We start from the raw sequence: 22,615 nt of genomic DNA on the forward strand, positions 1-22,615 counted from the left end.
CTTGGGGCAACCTGGTCTAGTGTGAGGCATCCCTGCCCATGGCAGGGGATTGGAACTGGATCATCTTAAGGTATTTTCCAACCCAAACCATTCTGTGATTCTATGATGTGTTTGAGAAGCCCTAGGATAATTCCCCATTTATTCATCTGTGTGGAGCCGGTGATTCCTCTGGCTGTGGAATTCCTGCAATTCCATCCCATCATTTGGAAGGAATGAAAAGAAAGCTTGGAGCTTGGAGGAAGGAGACCTCCTTTCTTTCTTGCCTATGGGGATGCCCAGAGCTGGTGCCGAGACCTGATCAGGTGCTGCCCTCCATCCATCCCTTGCACTGGGTGGTGGGATGGCAGCACCCTATGGTGTAGAACGAAAAGGACATAAGTCTCAAGAGGTTCTTTCTTGTATCTCTTGTCTCTTTCTGTCCCACAGCTTCTGTGACCCCCTTCCTGAAGCTCATTCCCAGTCTTGTTTCAGAACAGCTGCTCTAACATGGCTTTTTAGCACAAGCAGTGTTTAGGTACAGGAGGTCTGGATGTGTCTTGGCGTGCCATGACATGAACTTTTTACAGGTTTTTATGCAGTTTGGAACAAAGGGGACATGAGTTCACTGACATCCATATTAACTGACATGCATCCCATGTTCGTTGACGTCTATCCCCATGGCTGACCCTGTGGTGAGGGCAGAGCAGAGCCTCACACGGCAACATCGCCACATCAGCAGCCAAGCCAAACGTTGGTGAGGCCACACATTCTCAACTGAGGACATGGCAGAAAGGTTGGATGGCGCAAGGAAGCCAGTAAAGCTCAGGGACAAGAGGGAAAAGTGTAGGAAGAGGCAGAGCAGATGAGGAGCAGGGGAGGAGGGAAACGCAATCACAGTCAGGGTGCCGGTGCAAGAAGGGGGCTTTAGCCTAGGAGCCAAGCAGAGGAAGATGGTCCTAGGCAGTCAGAGGCTGCTCTTCTGATGAATGAGCTAATCATGGGCTGAGCAGAGGGTCGCCAGCCAATCAGGGTGCAGTGAGGGAACAGGACGAGGTTTCCAAGGTGACGGGCCCCATCCTGACAAGAAACTCACCTGGTGCAAGGGGAGGCTGCTGTTTGCCACAGCGGCATTAGGGCATCACAGGCTCTCGCTCAGTGGGTTGGATCCCCATTCAGAGCAACCACGTTGTTCATGACACAACTGTTTAAATAAACTGAGATATTCCTTCTTTTGTTGTTTTGCTTTCTTCCGTTTTCTTCCATTTTGCTTCATTCTGAAAAAAAAAAAAATAAACTGAATTGTTAGAGTTAAATGAACTGAAATAATGAAACAATTGAAAACTGAGATGAAAGAAAAACTAAAAGAATGAATGAAAATAATGAAAGGAAAAAAATGAAAGGAAATTATGAAATAACATGGTGAAATAAAGAAAATAAATTGTAAAATGAAAAAAGCAAGGGAAGGAGGGAGGGAAGTAGGCATGCAGGAAAGGAAGAATGGATGGAAGAAAGGAAGGAAGGAAGGTAGGAAGAAAGAAAAAGAAAGAAACTAAAGAAAGGAAGAAATAAATAATGAGAGAAAGAAAAAGGAAGAATGCCTGAATAATGCTAATTAAATGAAATATAATTAATTTAAATACAGGAATGAAATGAAATTATAAAATCATACAATACTTTGGGTTGGAAAGGGCCTTAAAGCTCATTGTGTTCCAACCCCATGCCACGGACAGGAACACCTTTAAAAGACCAGGTTGCTTTAAGCCCCATCCAATCTGGACTTTGAACACTGCCAGAGATGGGGCAGCTACAGTTTCTCTGGTCATCCTGGGCCAGGGCTTCAGCACCCTCTTCCTCCTGTAAGAATATCTTGCAAATGAAGTGAAATTATATGGAACTCATTGAAATTAAATTAAGTTATATATGAACTCACATGAAATCCCATTACACCCTGTAACCTTTGTGAGTCTTCCGAATGCTTCTGGAGCAGAAAAAACATCAGACATTCAGGCAAAAAACAGTCTCATCATTATATGACTCATGGTCAGCGCAGGGAATAGAGTGGCATGGCATAGCACAGCTCAGCATAACACAGCATAGCACAGCATTAGGGGTTCAGGGCAGGGCTCTGGAGTGCAGGGGGAATGTTGGGAGGTCCTGGGGGAGATTTTGGGGTGCGCGAGGCTTTCGGGGTGCAGGGGGTTTTCCTGGCAGCCAGCTGGGTTTGGGACTCCCAGGGTGGTTTGGGCGTGCAGGGAGGGTGTTTGTGGGGCAGAGGTGGTTTGAGTGGGTGCCATGAGGTGTTTTGAGGCTCCCAGCAGTGGTTTTGGGGGGTTTGGCGTTCTGGGGGTTTCAGGGTGCAGGGGGTAGAGCAGGAAGCTTGCTGGGGTTGAGGCTCTTGGGGAGGGGAAGGGGCTCGAGGTGCAGGTGGTTTGAGGTCCCAGGGGTTTTCGAGGTGCAGCACCCAGCATGGGCCATGGAACAGCAGAGCAGAGCTCAGCTGAAAGGGACCTACAACAATCCTGTAGTCCAACTGCCTGACCAATCCAGTGCTTGCCAGAAGTTAAAGCATGTTCTTAAGGGTATAGTCCTTATTGACATTGTCCATATGCCTCTTCAGCACTCACAGGCGTGGCACACCAGGAAGCTTGTGCCAATGTTTGAACACCCTCTCTGTAAAGAAATGCTTCCTAACATCAAGTGTGAGCCTGCCTGTCCTGGTTTAACAGTAGCAGTCAGTTTTTCTCCTTCTTAGTAGCTGGTGCAGCGCTGTGGTTTTGACTTTCGGCCTGAGAATAATACTGATAAAGCCAGTGTTTTCAGTTGCTGGTCAGAATGTTTACCCTGACCAAGGACTTTGTGTGTCTCATGCTCTGCCAGGGAGGAGGAGAAGCTGGGAGGAAGCAGAGACAGGACACCTGACCCAAACTAGCCAAAGAGGTATTCCATACCATGGCATGTCATGCCCAGGATGTAGAACTGAGAGTTCCCGGGAGGGCTGGATCACTGCTGGGTGGGGGAGTTATCGGTCGTCAAGTGGTGAGGTGGTTGTATTCTCTTGCCTTGTTATTTCCTTTATCATTATTATTATTGGTGGTAGCAGTAGTGATTTGTGTTATACCTTAGTTACTAAACTGTTCTTATCTCAACTCGTGGGAGTTGCATTCTTTTGATTCTCCTCCCTGTCCCTCCAGATCTGACAGAGGGAAGAAAGGTGGGGGGGGAAGTAGACTGTGTGGTTCTAATTTACGGCCTGGGCTTAAATCACGACACTGCCCTGGCTTGCAGGCGTCCTGCCCCTGGATCCCTGCATCACCACCGTTGACCTCCCCATGTCCTCTCTTCAGGAAGCTGCAGAGAGGTCTGTCCTGCAGCCTGCCCCCCGGCTCCCCATGGATCCCCTCCTCACCTGGCCCTGCTTCCCTCTGCACTCCATCCTGCTCGACGCCCCTTTGGCTCTTCCACCAACCTTCAAACATACCAGATGTGAGGAATTCTTTTCTGCAATCACATCACTTTTCTGACAAATGAAACAGGAATCAATACGCCTAATACTGTTTTCAAACATCAGTTTCAGATATAGGCATCTAGCTCCTGAGAGAAGTGCTTAGCTTTATAGCACTGACAGTCTTTGAAGAAGTTTGTTGCAGATTTCAAGGCAACATATTTATGAAAGAGAGACAATAATTAAACAATACAGGTTTTAATTGGTAATAATTTAAAAGCTATGATGTAGTCTTATATTACTATGACCCATATAAGGACCACACATCATTTTAAGTTCAGGACAATGTTAACAACATATCTATTATTCCAGTGAAGACCCACTTATCTTATTAGATCTTATCTAGAAGAAGAGCAAGTAGGCAAGCACACTTGTCCCTCACCCTAACGTAACCCACCACAAACCCCAGGAAAAACATAATAAAAGTACCACACAAATTATATACTAGCTTTTATTTCTTATACAGCATATAAACATGGGAGATTCCAGCACAGCAGTTTGGAATTGCTGCCTCCTAAATAGAGCTTAATGAATATGACCGTCTGCCAAAAGAAGGGGCTTCCATACTGCTATGTACAAAGTGTTCCTGTCCTCCTGCACATTCATTTAATAAATTTCCAACAAGTAGTAACAAGGAACAGACTGGGAAGTTTCTGGCTATGGAAATGTTGCTAAACACCAATAACTTCTCCCCAGGTTACTTGCTTTGTTAGAAACATACACAATCACATGCAGACCTACAGGTAGTGAGATAGTTATCCAACACACTTGACAGCATTGGCTGGAAAAGGTATCTTGATGCTATTGGGTGTTATGTGTAGGGAAAGGCAAATCATAGGCAGATTTAGCTATTAAAAAGGCTGCAGGAGACTACTCAGTTTCACCTATCGTGCTCCAGTTCAGACAAAATAGTGGAAAATGAAACTGTGCTAGGACATTTTTGTTTCAGTGTGGCACAAAGCACACAGAACTGAAACCTCCCAGATGAAGTTTACAGGCTCCTTGTTATCAGAACTGCACTGCTGGTGCCACTTGGTCTAACTACTTCAGGACTGCCACTGGTATGTCTACATGAGCTAGTAGCTCCAGTTTGACTGTAGTGGAGATGGAGACCAAATATTGATTTGTGTAAGTACGTGATCTTGCAATAGGAATGCAAAAACTTCCTAGCTTGACACATGTTCTTTAGATTGTTGCATCTTTGTTCAAAAGCAACCAGCACAGGCAGCATTGGCACAGATTTCGCATAAATCAGGGTCTTGGACAGCCAGGTCTGTTAGAGAGAAAAGAGGGGGTTTCAGTGAAATGGCAAGAGACTTTCTTGGTGAGCAGAGCCACATAGCAAGTGATTTGAAGACTCCTCTCTGTAGGCTTAAATTACAGGTTTAAGTAACAAGAGTGCGTGTGGCTTTAAAGTAACATACTAAAATACAGCAAACTGCTCTAACTTGCTAACTAACACGTAGGGAGTAAGGAATGTCCAGCTTACGGAGGAATGAACGTCACAGGACTGAAAACAACTAAGGAGGCAGTAAATAAGACCAAGGATGCTAACCTTCAAGACAACAGATACTGGAGCAGACCAAAAGCAAGGACAAATAGCTTTTTAACTCAGCACTAGGACCTTTCAGCACTAGGGTCATTCAGTAAACACGGTGAGGAAGACGACCAGCGATCACCAGAGGCTCCCACGCAGCAAGAAAGCGCATGCGTAACTGGGATGCAAATATTATAATTAGTTTCCAAGACTCTCATGAATATGCAAATGATTTCATAGAAAAGCTGTAAATATGCATGAGTATACTAAATACATAGCCACTGCTGGCAAGTAGAGAGGGCGCTCACCTTTGCAAAACTATTTGTGTATGCACCCAGTGCCTCAATAAAGAATGCTTGCTTTCTAAAACTCCACATCAAGTCTTGGAGAGTTCCTTTGACCGACTTTTGCAGTAACATTTCCATCAATGTTTTATGGCTTTTAATTTTCTATGAAGTTGTTACTGGTTTAAGTAAAATTAGTTCTTGCAAAAACCTGGCCTAAAGAATGAGTTCAAACCTGAATTCATTGGAGAAACACTGGGAATGTGGAGGGAAGAGAATAAATGGGAGGGTGATTGGGATGTGGCTTGTGGAATCACAACATTTATTATATTAGTACCATATTTTCTAAAGTGACCATTGTATTGGACAGCAGATAAAAGCAACAAAATGAAGTAAACTGTAGCAGCCTCCTCGAAACTCAGTACATGACAGACATTGCCAAAGATTGATCCACTTCATTTAGATCTCACACCTCTTTTAGGCTATCTGGAAAAACACCTTCTACACTGATTAGAGAGAGCAATTAGACCCATTCGGAATTTGTACTTTGCTAGAACTGAGTGATATAACCCTGATTTTCCTGTAAGCCAGAGGATAGAGTGGGCTCTCTCACTTAAATTGTGCAAGTTAGCATGCAACCAAATGGAAGAAGCTTTTTCCTGTTTACAGCAGTCTGATCTGTACAGGCTAAGCTCAGCACATCAGGAATTGTCTTGCAGGGTGCTCACAGCCAGTGCTGGCCATCAATTGTAGGAGGGATAGAAAGGCAGCATGGACTCTCTCATCTGCTTTAGAAGTGACAGAGCAAGAATCATGTTTCTTTCCCTGCTGCTACTTGAATGTTTAAGGTTGAAATCGTGACAAAAATGGCAGCTATGTAATATGAGGTACATACTCAGCCTCTCAAAAATCATGGATGCATCTTCTCTTTTGCACACAGATTGGAATTCCTCAGGAAGATCTTTTTCATCACATGGAGAGTAGCTAGCCATTGAAACCAGACAGCGAGGGTTAATGTGTCTGTTCTCATCCATAAGCTCCTTTAGCTTCTTCACAGACTCAAGGGAGAATTTCAAGTCTCCATCCTATGTCAACAGAACCAGAAAAAAAAGAAATCAGGAAGTCAGCCTTAGGCAAATCTAGACCATTTCAACAATGAGCTCTCCTGAAAACTAGGCTATAGGAAAAAAACAGTGTTGAAACAAAGTCTATATAAAATCAGTGTTAACTGAAAGCAAAATGATCAGCTCTTCAAGGCAAAGACCTTTCAGAGCAGCAGTGAGACCTGGCTGGCCAGTCAGAATTTTCATTATGTGGATGGTGACAGACAGTGCATTTCTCACTCCCAAGAAAGACACCTTAAAACCTGGGGTTGAAAGATAAAGGCTGGTAATCTTCAGCTAGAAAAGATGGCTTGGCAATACATGGTAGAGACTTACGAAATCATGAGCTGAATGGAGGTAAATGGGAGTTTAATTTGTTCACTCTTTCTCCTAATACACCAGTGGAGAAATTCAAGCATTGGCTGGCATGTGGCAAGATCTAACCAAGAAAAAAGAGCTATTCCTTCATATTGCACATTTTTAAGAGCTGCAATCACACACACACCCCCCCCCCCCCAAGGTACTGTGGCAAGTTTTCTTCAATTTAAAACTCGTCCACAGGATTAATGGAACACAAATTATTGGCAACATAAATACGACACTTCTGACTCAAAGCTCATACCAAAAGCTTCAGGAGGCTGGGACGCTATTCTGGGAAGTATTACTCCATGTTTTATATTGCTAGACCCTCTGCATCTCTTAATGATCATTCCCTCAGTTTCAAGGGGATCCCACTGCTGAGGTTACAAACTTAAACTGCAGATGTTGCAACTGTGAAGCTTGGTGCATAAAGTCTGTGTATGCCTGCAGATAATCAGTTTGGCTCAGAAGAGAAAGAAACATTTTCAAATTTATCTTTAGCGTGTGTTTTAAGCTGGTTTCATGAACAAGTAGTCAGTAGTCAGTAGGATGATAAGTAACACCTAATCATTCAAAGAAATAAAGTGAAATGACTGTGGTACAGCCTGAGGCCAAATATTGCCACTTATTTCACAGTCTCATGAGCCCAGTGTTGAATAGTGTGAGATTGAGTGGGTGTGGCTTTACTCAGGTTAATTTATGGGTCATGGTTGCCTATGAAATATTAACTTTTTCTGTATAAATACAGTTCTAGATTCAGCCATTCGTTACAGACCTCGAAAGAATAAATCCGAGAACTATAAAAGGATAGATTTCCACAGGTTCAGTTTCAGAGAAACCAGAAAGTAGAAATGAACCCTGAGACATGTATGTCCTGGTGACAAAAAAACCCAACAAATGAACAATAAAACCACTAAAACAATCCACCATCTCAGATAAGAAAGATTTATTCAAGAAAGCTCAATAGGAGCAGCATCTTCCCTCCAAGGTGAAAATGCAGACTGTGCTGCTGAACTAAGCGACTTTATCACAGAAGTAGTGCAGGCCAGAACAATCCACCTCTGTAGTTTTTACTTCACACCTAGTAAACCATCTTCCTCCAATTTCCATCATATTAATTCAAGATCTACGATGGAAGGTGCCAAGATAGTGAATCCCAGTCTTCAAAAGCATTATATGAAGTCAAATGAACTTCTGCCTTGCAAAACATTTGGTTAAATAAACAAGAGCATAAGGCAACCTTGTTCACTAATTACTACTAGTCATTACTACGGGACCACGATTATTCTAAGTGAAAGGACACACATGCAGTGTACACTGCACATATCTGTGGGAAAAAATACAGATTTAATGATTAAGGAGATAAAAATCCAAACTACAAAGAGGATCTAAAACTACAGAGCTTCATTTTCTACACTTTTACCCAACAGCTATTATCACTTGTTTATTTTTTATGATTCCAGTGGAAAACAATTTTTTCTCATTAAGTAGGAAGCTATCTATTCCCCCAGAAACACTCTAATGTTACACAGTGATTTGGAAGAAAGTAATAGCTGAAACCTAATTTTTATGGATATCTCTGACATTCAAAGGAGAAAAAAATGATATTTCAAGGCACAAAAATAGGACTTTATACCAGGAAACCTACGCACACATGCAGAGTCAATAACTGTTTGAGACACATTCATTATTTTGGTACTCTGAGGAAGCTGTTTTACATTTCAATCCAACACACTCCCAGGTACAGACAAGAGTACTGAATTTCTTAACTGCTTCCAAGATACACAAAAGTTCTGTATATCTTGGAAAATTTGATATAGCCTTCTCTAATACCTCATCTGCCTATTAACAGTTCAGTAGATTCAGCTAAGCATTTCTTTCACTTTTTTAATGATACTTGCGTAGGCTTCATCTCATAAGATTACCATTTTCATAAAGAACTTCCTGCCTAGAAGCAGGCAAGACAAGACAATTTCTTTTGTCACATCTTCTTTACATCATTCTGTAAAGTTAGAGGTGTTCCCAGTCCAGCAGCTTCACAACACATGGGGTTATGTGCAAGAGAAACACAGTGCCTCAGTCAGCAAGGGATTTCAAAGCAGTGATAGGGCTGGTGAAGGTAAAGTGCACCATGTTAGTAATGTCCAAAGCACTTCATAGAAAGCAAAACAGAACTACAAGGAGATTAAGTTGGATATCAAGCCAGAGCAAAGCAAAACTTCAGGTCTATCACTTCAGATTCCTGTCGCAACCACACCACCTCACATGGTATCAGTCCTTCATTGAACTTGCAACACCAACAAACTAAAGAGCAGAAAACTCACCTGCACGTAGACTGCCTGAGAGCTGTGCAACAGTAAAAGGACTGCAAGGACTGTAAAGGAAAGAAAGTCTTTCATAGTGCTTGCAAAGTGTAGCCTTTCCTTATCGGAATATACTGAAATATATATTTGAATATCTTTGCTCTTTGCTTTCTTTTTCTGTCTCTCAGACTACCTCTTTTCTTCTAAGGACTCTGACTGCCTCGTAGTCAGAGATCTATGTTTCCACTGCAAAGCTGGAGCTTTATAAAGAATTCACATAGCATTTCCTTTGTAATCCATTAAACCAAACTCTTTATTGACATATAATAAACCCTCAGTAGATTATCAGTTATCTACTCCTGAGCAGAGTAGGGCATTCACACCCACACAGATCTGGGGGTTATGAGTCTCTCCCACTTTGAGACACTGGCCATGACACAGGCAAGCAAAACATTCCAGCCTACAACAAGAAAAATCAGAGAGTTTGATCTAATGCAACATCTGATACTCAGTCTTTGTATCAGGGATGTACTCAGGTTTCTGACCACTGGCTGCAGAGCTGTGAAAAAGAGAAATTTTGAAGGAGATGTAAAAAAAAAAACACCCTTGCACTGCTCACTGGCCAGTCAGTGCCCTCTTTTGGGGGTTCCAGGTACTAAAAAAGTAGCAATGGCCAAGGAAGATAAACACAGGTTGTGCCTGCATATGACCAGCTCTAAACTGTCACCTTGCTTGTGCTTTTTACTACAACAAATTAAAATGGACATATTAAAAGGCACAGGAACTGTCCTTAAGGAGGCTGCAATGAATTGCGTTACCCCTCTCTGAGGAGCTCTCTCAGCCTCCCCAGAGCTCCGCTCCAACAGTGAAAACTTCCAACCCCTATGCTCCCATGCCTAAGGTTCCAGTACAGAAACCTGGTGCTGGGCATCACCTGCAAATAGTGAGCTCTGGAATGGTGCCACGAACATGGCAATCCACCATGGAACTAATCACCTAAAACTCCATCTGTGTATTGCCCCTCTGCTGAGAGCTTTCGGGTGTGCTGGAGAACAGCTCTCAGAGGACAAACATCCAGCCCCTGCTCCCACACTTGAAGCTGCCAAAGACAGAAAGCTGTTGCTATGCATAACCTGCACATAGCAAGCACAGGAACAATCCCACCAACATGGCAATGCACCCTTGATTAGCCACCTAAAATGCCATCTGCATTCTGCATCTGTGTCCTTTCACTTGGACTAATTAAGGTCCCCCTCCTAGGGACCCGTGTGGGGAACCTGGAAGAGCTCCGGTACCAAGGGCTTGACCCGGATGTTGCAGACGGTGACGTCTGTAATGGATGTAACTGGCCAAGAGTTGATTCTCGATCATGACTATGAGAGACACAGCAAAGTATGATTTTGACAGACTGTATTTGATAAAGTAGATCTATTTTTGTCATCGTGGCTGTTCAGCTGCAAGAGGCAGGAAAACAAAAGGATGCAGCAGTTCTGTGACCTTCATGTTTGGCACCTGAGGCCAACACTCTTGGTGAGGACAACAGGGAGATCAAGAGAACCTGCACGGCGCCACAAGTAAACAATGACACAGCTGGCATAAAGCCCTCTGCTTTTCTAAGGGAATAAAACCAGGAACCTCAGGGTGCAGGGGGTTTTCCTGGCAGCCAGCTGGGTTTGGGACTCCCAGGGTGGTTTGGGCGTGCAGGGAGGGTTTTTGTGGGGCAGAGGTGGTTTGAGTGGGTGCCATGAGGTGTTTTGAGGCTCCCAGCAGTGGTTTTGGGGGGTTTGGCGTTCTGGGGGTTTCAGGGTGCAGGGGGTAGAGCAGGAAGCTTGCTGGGGTTGAGGCTCTTGAGGAGGGGAAGGGGCTCGAGGTGCAGGTGGTTTGAGGTCCCAGGGGTTTTCGAGGTGCAGCACCCAGCATGGGCCATGGAACAGCAGAGCAGAGCTCAGCTGAAAGGGACCTACAACAATCCTGTAGTCCAACTGCCTGACCAATCCAGTGCTTGCCAGAAGTTAAAGCATGTTCTTAAGGATATAGTCCTTATTGACATTGTCCATATGCCTCTTCAGCACTCACAGGCGTGGCACACCAGGAAGCTTGTGCCAATGTTTGAACACTCTCTCTGTAAAGAAATGCTTCCTAACATCAAGTGCGAGCCTGCCCTGGCTTGCAGGTGTCCTGGCCCTGGATCCCAGAGAGATCAGCACCTCCCTCCCCACGTCCTCTCTTCAGGAAGCTGCAGAGAGCTCTGTCCTGCAGCCTGCCCCCCTGCTCCCTATGGATCCCCTCCTCGCCTGGCCCTGCTTCCCTCTGGACTCCGTCCTGCTCGATGCCCCTTTGGCTCTTCCACCCTGGAGGCCATCGCTGCTCTCTCCCTCCCCACCTCCTCACCCCGACCCGCACTGCTGCTCCTCAGCCTCTCCGGCTCGCTCCCGCCCTTCTCCTGCCCGGCCTCACCTCTCCCGCCCTTTCCCATCCCCTCTTCCTGCTCCCTCTGCCCTGTGCCCAGGGGACACTGTCCCAGCAGGGCCTGGCAGCAGGAGGAGCGCACCAGGGCACGCTGGGAGCTGCAGTACTTGGGCAGGGGCTGCCGGCGGCCATGTTGGTGCTGGGCGCTGCAGCTTCTGCTGGGGCTGCGGCCCAGCTCAGGGGAGGGCTGGGGCCAGCGCTGGGGCGAGCGAGCCCGTGGGGAGATGGAGACAGCCCCGCTGTGGGCACAGGCACCAGGCACCCCGACTGCCAGAGCCCCCCGAGCTGCCCCAGCCCAGCCTGCGCCCTGCAGCTGGCCCTGGGCCTGCACAGGAGGAAAAGGGAGAGCACAGACAGGCAGAGAAAGAAGGGCCTCGGCTGAAGAGTTTCCCTGGCAGGACGGAGAGCGGGAGCTGTGCTGAGTCCCGGGCCCTTGGGGCCAGGGCACCCTCTTCTGCCTCTCAGTGCCTTCAGGATCCGCCCTCCCTTTTCCCTTTCTGGCATTTGTCACTCCATCTCTGCCCCGCAGCCCAGGGGGCTTTTTGCCTTACATCTCTCTGTCCGGCTGCCCAACCCTGGCTTCCTGACCTCCGTCTGTATCTTGCTCCCCATCTCTTATTTTGGCCTGTCTTTCCCTTTGTCCTGCCTCCTGTCTCACCACTTCAAAGCCTTTCCTTTTTCCAGAGATGTCTGAAGATGGGCTCTGTGGAATGGGAGAAATAACCCTGCTCTTCTGTTGTTGTTTTCTGATGTTCTGTGAACTTTGGTAAGCAAGGGAAAGAGTGCTTGGAAGAGTCTCTTGTTGGAGACTAATGTGTTCCTATACTGTGCCTGTCTTCATCTTATGGTGCAGGTTTCCTACATGAAGCATGCTTTTGGTGACCTATGAGGTTGCCTTGGCTTGGTAAATGTCACAGGTGTTGTCTTCACAGGTAGTGAAGCCGGAGCAAACCTAGTGGGAAATCCCAGTTTCTTCCCAGATTGCTGCGTGATAAAATCAGAGCAAGTAAGGGCACTTGCAGTTGGCTTTTCTGTGTGGTCTTCGTGAGGAGCTCTTGGTAGGGATTGATTTGCGTGAAGCAAGGCATCAGCGAGGAAGGAAAAGCAGGGCTTGTCTGAACAGCTGATTCACCACAGCAGTGTTTGAGCCTTTGCTCTGGAAGAGGTCTGTGCCACAGTTTCTAAACACAGGAGATGAGCTGTGTGTAAGGAAAGTTGCATTCGAAGTAAGGGTGAATTTGCTAAATTGGCTCCTTTGTTACAACTCTTTTGGCAGGATTTCCGTTACATCCCAGCTGCGTGCCAGCGTGTTAACGTGGGCCATTGAGGTCTTTTCGGGGTACTGCTGGAGTGCAGGTGGTGTGACTGGGTGTAATAATGTTAATAACTGTTTAACCTAATAGTTAGGGGGCAGGGAAGTTTCATAACATGCATGATGGGTCTCACCAGCTGGGGTCTCAAAAGCCAGTGACAGAGTGACAAGATCCAGCAAAGATGCCATCCAGGGAGGGTCAGTCTTCCCTGACAGTGAGACGGAGACTGAGCTCTGGCCCACACCAGAGAGGGCCAAGGACATGTGCCTCAAGCCCACTTCCCACTGCCACCACTGGGAAGATTGGGAAGCACACACGTCAGTATTGCAGGGACAGTGGTGCTGGCCCCATCCCTGTCCCTCAGACACCAAATTCACTTCCGCAGCAAACATCATTGGGATGGGAAACCATCGTGGGCAAGGGAAACCATCATTTAGGACAGGGAATAATCAGTGAGGGGAAGCTGATGGGGTCCATTGGCTGTGCGGTTGCTGCAGCAGCCACCATTTATAGAACCCTGGGTGGATCCCGTTGGAGAGAGGCCGTTGGCCCAAGCCCAACTGACGCTGACCCACAGCCATGGGAGGTACAGCGGCAGCTCCCGCTCCTCCCGGTGCTCCTGCCCCCCAGGTAAACCCCAGCCGGCTTTGCCAGCCGCTTTCTCACCCCAGCACCTCTCTCTGCTTCTCCCAACAGAGAGGTTTCCCCTCCACCTGCCAGCGACATTGCAAGTGTCTGGTCTGAGCCCCAGCGCTCTGGCCATGGCGAGACGCATCACTACAAGTGAACTACCCCCTGTCCCGGGGCTGTCGCTGTCCTTGGTGCCTGCCCATGACCAGCCTGGCCCCCAGCAGCTGGTGCAGGGGGTGCCAGGGCCCCTCGGGGCAGCTGCTGCAGCTCCCCTCTGCGCTGCCGCTCCCACCCGCGGCACAAATCCCCTGCGCCCATGGGCAGGAGGCGGCCTCCACCAAGGATGGGTCAGCCGTGGAGGACACCATCCCCTCCGCCGCTCTCCACCAGCCTGATGCAGCGCGCAGGGGTGGCACCGTCCCGCGTGTCCCTGACTGGGCTGCCTTCCTCCAGGAGATCCCGGAACTCCCTGAGTAAGTTGTGCATGGTGGCGAAGTGGTGGTGCTGGGCTGGGAGACAATGAGGACACTTTCCCCAGTGCCTTCCATTTCCTCAACAGCCTCGCCATCACCAGCTTCCTCAATGAGTTCTGCACCTTCTCGGAGCATGTGGCCAATGGCGACTGCCCGCTGGACCCGGGGATGCTGGCGCAGCTCCCCGACACGGAGGACACGCCTGTGAGCACCGATGGACCCAGCTCTTCTGCAGAGGTGCTCCATGAGCTCCCGAACTGTCCAAGTACTTGGCGGAAAGCGGCTCCCACAAAGAGCCATCGGTGCTAGTGGGGCTGGGGGCTGTCTGCAGAAGAGGCACAGCTCAAGTTTTTTGTCCTGGCTCTTCGGCTGTGGGAGCAGAGGCCAACCATTCGTGCTCTACTCCCTGGGATGCTGGGCAGCCGAGAGCGGGTCCAAAGAGGTTCCATTGTAAAGGACTTTGAGTTGGGAAATCGAGGAGCGACAGCGATGCGGATGGCACCGTTGCAAAGCTGACTTTGTGCAGAAGAGGCACAGCTCAAGTTTTTTGCCCTGGCTCTTCGGCTGTGGGAGCAGAGGCCAACCATTCGTGCTCTACTCCCTGGGATGCTAGGCAGCCGAGAACGGGTGCCAAAGAGGTTCCATTGTAATGGACTTTGAGTTGGGAAATTGAGGAGCGACAGCAATGCGGATGGCACCGTTGCAAAGCTGACTTTGTGCAGAAGAGGCACAGCTCAAGTTTTTTGCCCTGGCTCTTCGGCTGTGGGAGCAGAGGCCAACCATTCGTGCTCTACTCCCTGGGATGCTGGGCAGCCGAGCACGGGTGCCAAAGAGGTTCCATTGTAATGGACTTTGAGTTGGGAAATCGAGGAGCGACAGCGATGCGGATGGCACCGTTGCAAAGCTGACTTTCTGCAGAAGAGGCACAGCTCAAGTTTTTTGCCCTGGCTCTTCGGCTGTGGGAGCAGAGGCCAACCATTCGTGCTCTACTCCCTGGGATGCTGGGCAGCCGAGAACGGGTGCCAAAGAGGTTCCATTGTAATGGACTTTGAGTTGGGAAATCGAGGAGCGACAGCGATGCGGATGGCACCGTTGCAAAGCTGACTTTCTGCAGAAGAGGCACAGCTCAAGTTTTTTGCCCTGGCTCTTCGGCTGTGGGAGCAGAGGCCAACCATTTGTGCTCTACTCCCTGGGATGCTGGGCAGCCGAGCACGGGTGCCAAAGAGGTTCCATTGTAATGGACTTTGAGTTGGGAAATCGAGGAGCGACAGCGATGCGGATGGCACCGTTGCAAAGCTGACTTTCTGCAGAAGAGGCACAGCTCAAGTTTTTTGCCCTGGCTCTTCGGCTGTGGGAGCAGAGGCCAACCATTCGTGCTCTACTCCCTGGGATGCTGGGCAGCCGAGCACGGGTGCCAAAGAGGTTCCATTGTAATGGACTTTGAGTTGGGAAATCGAGGAGCGACAGCGATGCGGATGGCACCGTTGCAAAGCTGACTTTCTGCAGAAGAGGCACAGCTCAAGTTTTTTTCCCTGGCTCTTTGGCTGTGGGAGCAGAGGCCAGCCATTCGTGCTCTACTCCCTGGGATGCTGGGCAGCCGAGCACGGGTGCCAAAGAGGTTCCATTGTAATGGACTTTGAGTTGGGAAATCGAGGAGCCACAGCGATGCGGATGGCACCGTTGCAAAGCTGACTTTCTGCAGAAGAGGCACAGCTCAAGTTTTTTGCCCTGGCTCTTCGGCTGTGGGACCAGAGGCCAACCATTCGTGCTCTACTCCCTGGGATGCTGGGCAGCCGAGCACGGGTGCCAAAGAGGTTCCATTGTAATGGACTTTGAGTTGGGAAATCGAGGAGCGACAGTGATGCGGATGGCACCGTTGCAAAGCTGACTTTCTGCAGAAGAGGCACAGCTCAAGTTTTTTGCCCTGGCTCTTCGGCTGTGGGACCAGAGGCCAACCATTCGTGCTCTACTCCCTGGGATGCTGGGCAGCCGAGAACGGGTGCCAAAGAGGTTCCATTGCAATGGACTTTGAGTTGGGAAATCGAGGAGCGACAGCGATGCGGATGGCACCGTTGCAAAGCTGACTTTGTGCAGAAGAGGCACAGCTCAAGTGTTTTGCCTTGGCTCTTCGGCTGTGGGAGCAGAGGCCAACCATTCGTGCTCTACTCCCTGGGATGCTGGGCAGCCGAGCACGGGTGCCAAAGAGGTTCCATTGTAATGGACTTTGAGTTGGGAAATCGAGGAGCGACAGCGATGCGGATGGCACCGTTGCAAAGCTGACTTTCTGCAGAAGAGGCACAGCTCAAGTTTTTTGCCCTGGCTCTTCGGCTGTGGGAGCAGAGGCCAACCATTCGTGCTCTACTCCCTGGGATGCTGGGCAGCTGAGCACGGGTGCCAAAGAGGTTCCATTGTAATGGACTTTGAGTTGGGAAATCGAGGAGCGACAGCGATGCGGATGGCACCGTTGCAAAGCTGACTTTCTGCAGAAGAGGCACAGCTCAAGTTTTTTGCCCTGGCTCTTCGGCTGTGGGAGCAGAGGCCAACCATTCGTGCTCTACTCCCTGGGATGCTGGACAGCCAAGAGGGGGAGCCGCAGATGTTCGGATTCAAATGGACTTTTATTTGGAAAATCGAGGAGCAACAGCAATATTGTTGTCGCTTCTCACCTATCCACAGCAGCAGTCTCAACCACTGGGTCTTTAGTCTGAAATTGTCAGTTCCAAAGTTAGAGGCTCAGATTCTAAGGCACTGTCTCATCCACAGATTCTCATTCCCAATTTGTGAGCAACAGTCTGAATCTAAGAATATCAGCTCCAAAATCTGAGCTTGAGTCTCAGCCACAGTCTCAGCCCCCAATTCGCAGTCCCCGAGTCACAAGTATAGTCTGAATCTGAGAGTATCAGCTCCAGAATTTTAGCCCCTGAATCTCAGTCACTGAGTCGCAGCACCTGAGTCTTAGCCCCGGAGTGTTAATCCCAGAGTCTTAGCCCCAGAGTCTCATCCCCGGAGCCTCAGCTATAGTCTGAATCTGAGAGTATCAGCTCCAAAATCTGAGCACAAAGTCTCAGCCACAGACCCTCAGCCCCTGAGTCTCAGCCCCAGAATCTGAGCCACAGTCTCAGCTCAGAGTATGGGCCCTGGAGTTTTAGCCACAGAGTCTGAGCCACAGAATCTCAGCTACAGTCTCAGCCTCAAAGTCTGAATTGCAGAGTCTTAGCCATAGAGTCTCAGCAGCAGCCTCAGCCACAGAGTCTGTCTGAAAGTATCAGCTCCAAAGTTTGAGGCTCCGAGTCTAAGGCACCATCTCAGCCACAGTGTCTCAGCCACATTCTCAGCTACAGAGTCTGAGTTTGCGAGCATCAGCTCCAAAGTCTGAGGCCCAGAGTCCCAGCCATCATCTCAGCCACAGAGTCTAAATTACAGTCTCGGTCACAAAATCTGAGATACAAAGTCTGAATCCCAAAGTCTTAGCCATTGAGTCTCAGCCACAGTCTCAGTACCAGAGTCTCAGCTGCAGAGTATCAGCCCCAAAGTCTCAGCTGCAGAGTATTAGCCACAGCTTCAGGTCAGAGTGTGAGCCCCAAAGCTTTAGGACAGAGTTTGAGCCACAGTCTCAGCTGCAGTCTATGCCCCTAATTCTGAATCCCAGAGTCTTAGCCATAGAGTCTCAGCTATAGTCAGCCCGAAAGTCTGAATGCCAGTCTTAGCTATACAGTCTCAGCAAAAGAGTCTGAATTCCATTGTCTTAGCCACAAAGTCTCAGCCCCAGTCTCAGCCACAGAGTCTGAGAGTATCAGCTCCAAAATTTGAGGCCCAGAGTTTCAGCCACAGTTTCAGCCAGTCTTAGCCACAGTCTGAGTCCCAGATTCTCAGCCCCAGTCAGAGACCTTCAGTTTCAGTCCTTGAGTCTGAGCCCAAAAGTCTGAATCTCAGACTCTCAGCCATCTGAGCCAGAGAAAGCAAAGCAGAAAATTAAAGCCACAAAGCACCCATGGAGCAAACAGCAAGCAGATATGGAACAACCAAGGTACTCACTGAGGAGCCAGGGACCAGCTATAGAGCCAGAGCAATGTAATACAGAGACCCAGCTGTGGCTTATCAGGGTGCTTTTGTCCCAGCCAGTGGTTTGCCCCTCCCCTGCCCCAGCCCATCGAGGGAGGGGTTGTGGGTGGGGCCCATGGTATATGAGGCCCAGCCTTTCCTCAGGGAGCTCATTCCGTGTTCAGCTCTCATCAGGGTAAGTTCTTTGGTGTTAGCTCAGGTTTTGTGGCCTTAGAGCTTTGTGGTTTATTTCAGGTGTGCTTTTTTTGGGGGGGTTGAAATGGTCTTATCTCAATTCAGACCTTCAGGCCTTGTTAAGACTTACTAGTGTACACATTAGCAAGTATCTTTGTGTAGAGGTTTTTTTTAGGTGTTATATTTGTAGGCAGAGATGAGACAAGCAGAACCTCGTGGCCATTCTCAGGGGGAGGATTCGTGGCAAAGGTAATCTTTGCTCAACGTCCCCATTAATTGTGTATCATTCCCATTTTATTTTGCAGATGATGAAGAGGTATACATCTTAGAGAAGGAGCGTACCGGTTAGCCAACAACGGGGTTTTCCCCAGAATGGCTTCGGACCTCTGCCCTCGTAAAAGGTAAGTTAAAAGAAGGGGCCCGGAGTGAGGCAGGAAAAAGTCATGAGGTCGGTGTGGGAGAGAGGCTGTTAAAGAGGCGGTCTCTTTGGGCAGGTGAAGGGAGCAGGTTATTGTTCAGTTTGACCTTTTATCACTTTACAAAGCTAAAGCACAGTCGGGGCTCATGCCTCAGAGGCTCGAGTTAACTCGTCTTTTGGGGCATAGCTTCAGGTTGTTTCTATAGCTCTGTTATCTCAATGTATATTTTCCCAGAGCCGACTCCGTCCAGCCATCTCTCCGGTTAATGCGAGAACCCATTAACCAGCCGAAGTGGCAGGTGTATGCAAAATGGTTTTAAGTAGTCAAAGGCATTTTTTTGTCTGTGTTTTCCAGGCGAGTCACAGGCAGGACAGAGCAGGCAGAAACGTCAAAGTACGACGTACTGAAGCGGTGGGAGGGCTTTTCACCGGGAAGGCCGACGTTTCAAACGCCGTCTCGGCACGCATCCATTTCTATTTATTTTTCGGGTTTCACATCCAAATCGGGCAAGGCGAAGTCGCACAGTTAGCGGGGATGCGCAAAGCTAAGGGGATTTTGTACCAGGCTGGCGACTAACAGCGGAGCGTAGTACGGCGGGAGGGTTCATGGTCTTTCTCACAGGTGCCGTGCAGTCGCCTTTGGAGTCGGACAAGTACTCTCAGGGAGTCGGGGAGGTAAGGAGAATGACTGTAGGGTCAGTCACTTCTCACCAGAACAATGGTCACATGTCTGTTCGCTCTCAGGTCCCACAGGGGAGGCGAACTCCTGAGCACCTTTCAGAAAGTACTTTGGATGGGGCGAGCACCGTTTTGCAGAGCGGTAAAGCGGTGAGACGGGACTCACGGAGGAGAGACCACAACTCAGAGGATTCTAAGCCCACGTCCATTTCCGCTTTTTACAGGCGCAGCAGCCGACTCGGGAGCGGTGAAGCCACATGTTAAGGAGGGGCGTGAGAAGGTAAGAAGGTTGTAAGCATGGGTGGTGATTAAGAGTAGAGAATAACATCGGATAGGGGTTTATTGTTTGTGTTTGGTATTGCAGGTCCCAAATAAATTTTGGAGTCGGATGAGCACTTGAGGTGAGTCAGGGAAGTAATAGGAAAAATTGCAGTGTCACTTTGTGCAGCAGTGTGGTTGTTTGTATCTGTTGTACTCCTAGGTCCCAAAGGGGAGGAGTCCGAGTCTCAGCGTCCGAGCGGAGAACTTTGTGTCAGAAACACGGTCTTAGTTTCCGAATAGAAAACTTAATCTCTGAATGCTGGTCTTAGTGTGCGAATGGAGAATTTAGGGTTTTCTATGGAGAATTTAGGGTATCAATGGATAATTTAGTTTAGTATTAGTTTTTCAATGGAGTACTTTGACTGTGAGTGGAGAACCCTAGGGTTTGAATGGCAATATTAGGATTTCAACGGAGGACTTAAGACTGTGAGTGGAAAGCTCTAGGGTTTTAATGGCAGTATTAGGGTTTCAATGGGGGACATAATCTGTGAGTGGAGGCCTCTAGCGTTTCTATGATGCTGTGAGTGTTTTCAGGGGGACTTAGTCTCTGAGTGGAGCCTTCTGGAGTTTGTATGGTGCTATGAGCATATTAAGGGGGGATTTAGCCTGTGAGTGGAGCTGTCTAGCGTTTAGATTTTAGGGTTTTTATTGCAGATTTTTGCTTTTCAATGCAGTTTGTAGTTTTTCAATGCAGAGTTTAGGGTTTCAATGGAGAATTTAGTGTTTCAATGCAGATTTCAGGTTTTCAATACAGATTCGAGGTTTTCAATTCAGATTTCAGGTTTTCAATGCTGAGTTTAGGGTTTCAATGCAGAATGAAGGTGTTCAAAGGACAACTTAGCGTTTCAAAGGAGAACTTAGGGTTTGAAAGGAGAAAATAATTTTCCAAAAGAGACATTAGTGTTTCCATGGAAAAATTAGTGTTTCCATTTTGACTTTAGGGTTTCAGTGGAGAATTTAGGGTTTCGAAGGAGATTTTAGGGTTCCGATTAAGAACTTAGGATTTCAATGGAGACTTAAGGTTTTCAATGGAGAAATTAGGGTTTAAATGGATAATTTAGGATTTTGATGGAGTAATTAGGGTTTTGATGGAGTAATTAGCATTTCTATGGGGAACTTAGGGTTTCAATAGAGGATTTAGAGTTTAAATGCAAAAATCTAGTGTTTCAATGGGGAATTTTGGGTCTGAATGGAGAATGAAGGGGTTCAATGGAAAATGAGGGGTTTCAATGGGGAATTTAGGGTTTTAATGGAGAATTAAGGGGTTCAATGGAAAATTAGGGGTTTCAATGGAGAACTTAGGGTTTCATTGGAGAATTTAGTTTTTCAATGGAGATTATAGGGTTTCAATGGAGAATTTATTGTTTCAGTGCAGAATTCTAGGGTTTCTGTGTTGATCTTAGGGTTTCAATGGAGGACTTAGTCCCTGAATGGAGAAATTTGGGGTTTCCATGGCAGTATTATTTTTTCAATGGAGTACTTTGACTGTGAGTGGAGAACCCTAGGGTTTGAATGGCAATATTAGGGTTTCAATGGAGGACTTAGTCCCTGAATGGAAAACTCTAGGGTTTGTGTGGCAGTATTAGGATTTCAACGGAGGACTTAGACTGTGAGTGGAAAGCTCTAGAGTTTGAATGGCAGTATTAGGGTTTCAATGGGGGACATAATCTGTGAGTGGAGGCCTCTAGCGTTTCAATGGTGCTATGAGCTTTTCAAAGGAGGAGTTATTCTCTGAATGGAGCCCTCGCTTTTCTCTGGTGCTGTGAGCATTTCAAAGGAGGATTTAGTCTGTGAGTGGAGCTCTCTGGAGTTTCTATGGTGCTATGAGTGTTTCAAGGGGGGACTTAGTCTCTTAGTGGAGCCCTCTAGAGTTTCTATGGTGTTTTGAGCGTTTCAAAGGAGGAGTTAGTCTCTGAGTGGAGCCCTCTAGCGTTCCTCTGGTGCTATGAGCATTTCAAAAGAGGAGTTAGTCTCTGAGTGGAGCTCTCTAGAGTTTCTATGATGCTGTGGGTGTTTCCAGGGGGGACTTAGTGTCTGAGTGGAGCCTTCTAGAGTTTGTATGGTGCTATGAGCGTATTAAGGGGGGATTTAGCCTGTGAGTGGAGCTGTCTAGCGTTTAGATTTTAGGTTTTTATTGCAGATTTTTGTTTTTCAATGCAGTTTGTAGTTTTTCAATGCTGAGTTTAGGGTTTCACTACAGAATGAAGGTGTTCAAAGGACAACTTAGCATTTCAAAGGATAACTTAGGGTTTCAAAGGAGAAAATATTTTCCAAAAGAGACATTAGGGTTTCCATGGAGAAATTGATGTTTCCATTTAGACTTTAGGGTTTCAGTGGAGAATTTAGTGTTGCAATTGAGAACTTAGGGTTTCAATGGAGAATTCTAAGGTTTCAATGGAGAATTCTAGGGTTTCAATGGAGAATTCTAGGGTTTCAATGGAGAATTCTAGGGTTTCAATGGAGAATTCTAGGGTTTCAAAGGAGACAAGGTTTTCAAAGGACACTTAAGTTTTTCAATGGAGACTTAAGGTTTTCAAAGGAGACTTAAGGGTTTCAATGGAGAATTTTAGTGTTTCAATGGAGATTTAAGTTTTTCAATGGAGACTTAAGGTTTTCAATGGAGACTTAAGGTTTTCAAAGGAGACTTAAGGGTTTCAATGGAGAATTTTAGTGTTTCAATGGAGATTTAAGTTTTTCAATGGAGACTTAAGGTTTTCAATGGAGACGTAAGGTTTTCAAAGGAAACTTAAGGTTTTCAAAGGAAACTTAAGGTTTTCAAAGGAAACTTAAGGTTTTCAAAGGAAACTTAAGGTTTTCAAAGGAGACGTAAGGTTTTCAAAGGAGACATACGGTTTTCAAAGGAGACGTACGGTTTTCAAAGGAGACATAAGATTTTCAAAGGAGACGTACGGTTTTCAAAGGAGACGTACGGTTTTCAAAGGAGACTTAAGGTTTTCAACGGAGACTTTAGGTTTTCAAAGGAGACTTAAGGTTTTCAGTGGAGACTCA

At 47.3% G+C, this 22,615-nt stretch overlaps 1 protein-coding gene across 1 annotated transcript; it reads right to left on the minus strand.

The window, feature by feature from the left end:
- Positions 1-4,686: 4,686 nt before the first annotated feature.
- Positions 4,687-9,164, minus strand: LOC308228129 (guanylin-like; the record flags this gene model as incomplete). The annotated part of the gene is made up of 3 exons (XM_080631253.1): positions 4,687-4,754; positions 6,198-6,387; positions 9,090-9,164. 3 exons carry the CDS (start codon positions 9,162-9,164, stop codon positions 4,687-4,689), a joined length of 333 nt encoding a protein of 110 aa, XP_080487379.1.
- Positions 9,165-22,615: the final 13,451 nt, after the last annotated feature.

The sequence above is a fragment of the Psittacula echo genome (assembly GCF_963264785.1).
Source record: "Psittacula echo genome assembly, chromosome: 17".
NCBI classification, from domain to species: Eukaryota; Metazoa; Chordata; class Aves; order Psittaciformes; family Psittacidae; genus Psittacula; species Psittacula echo.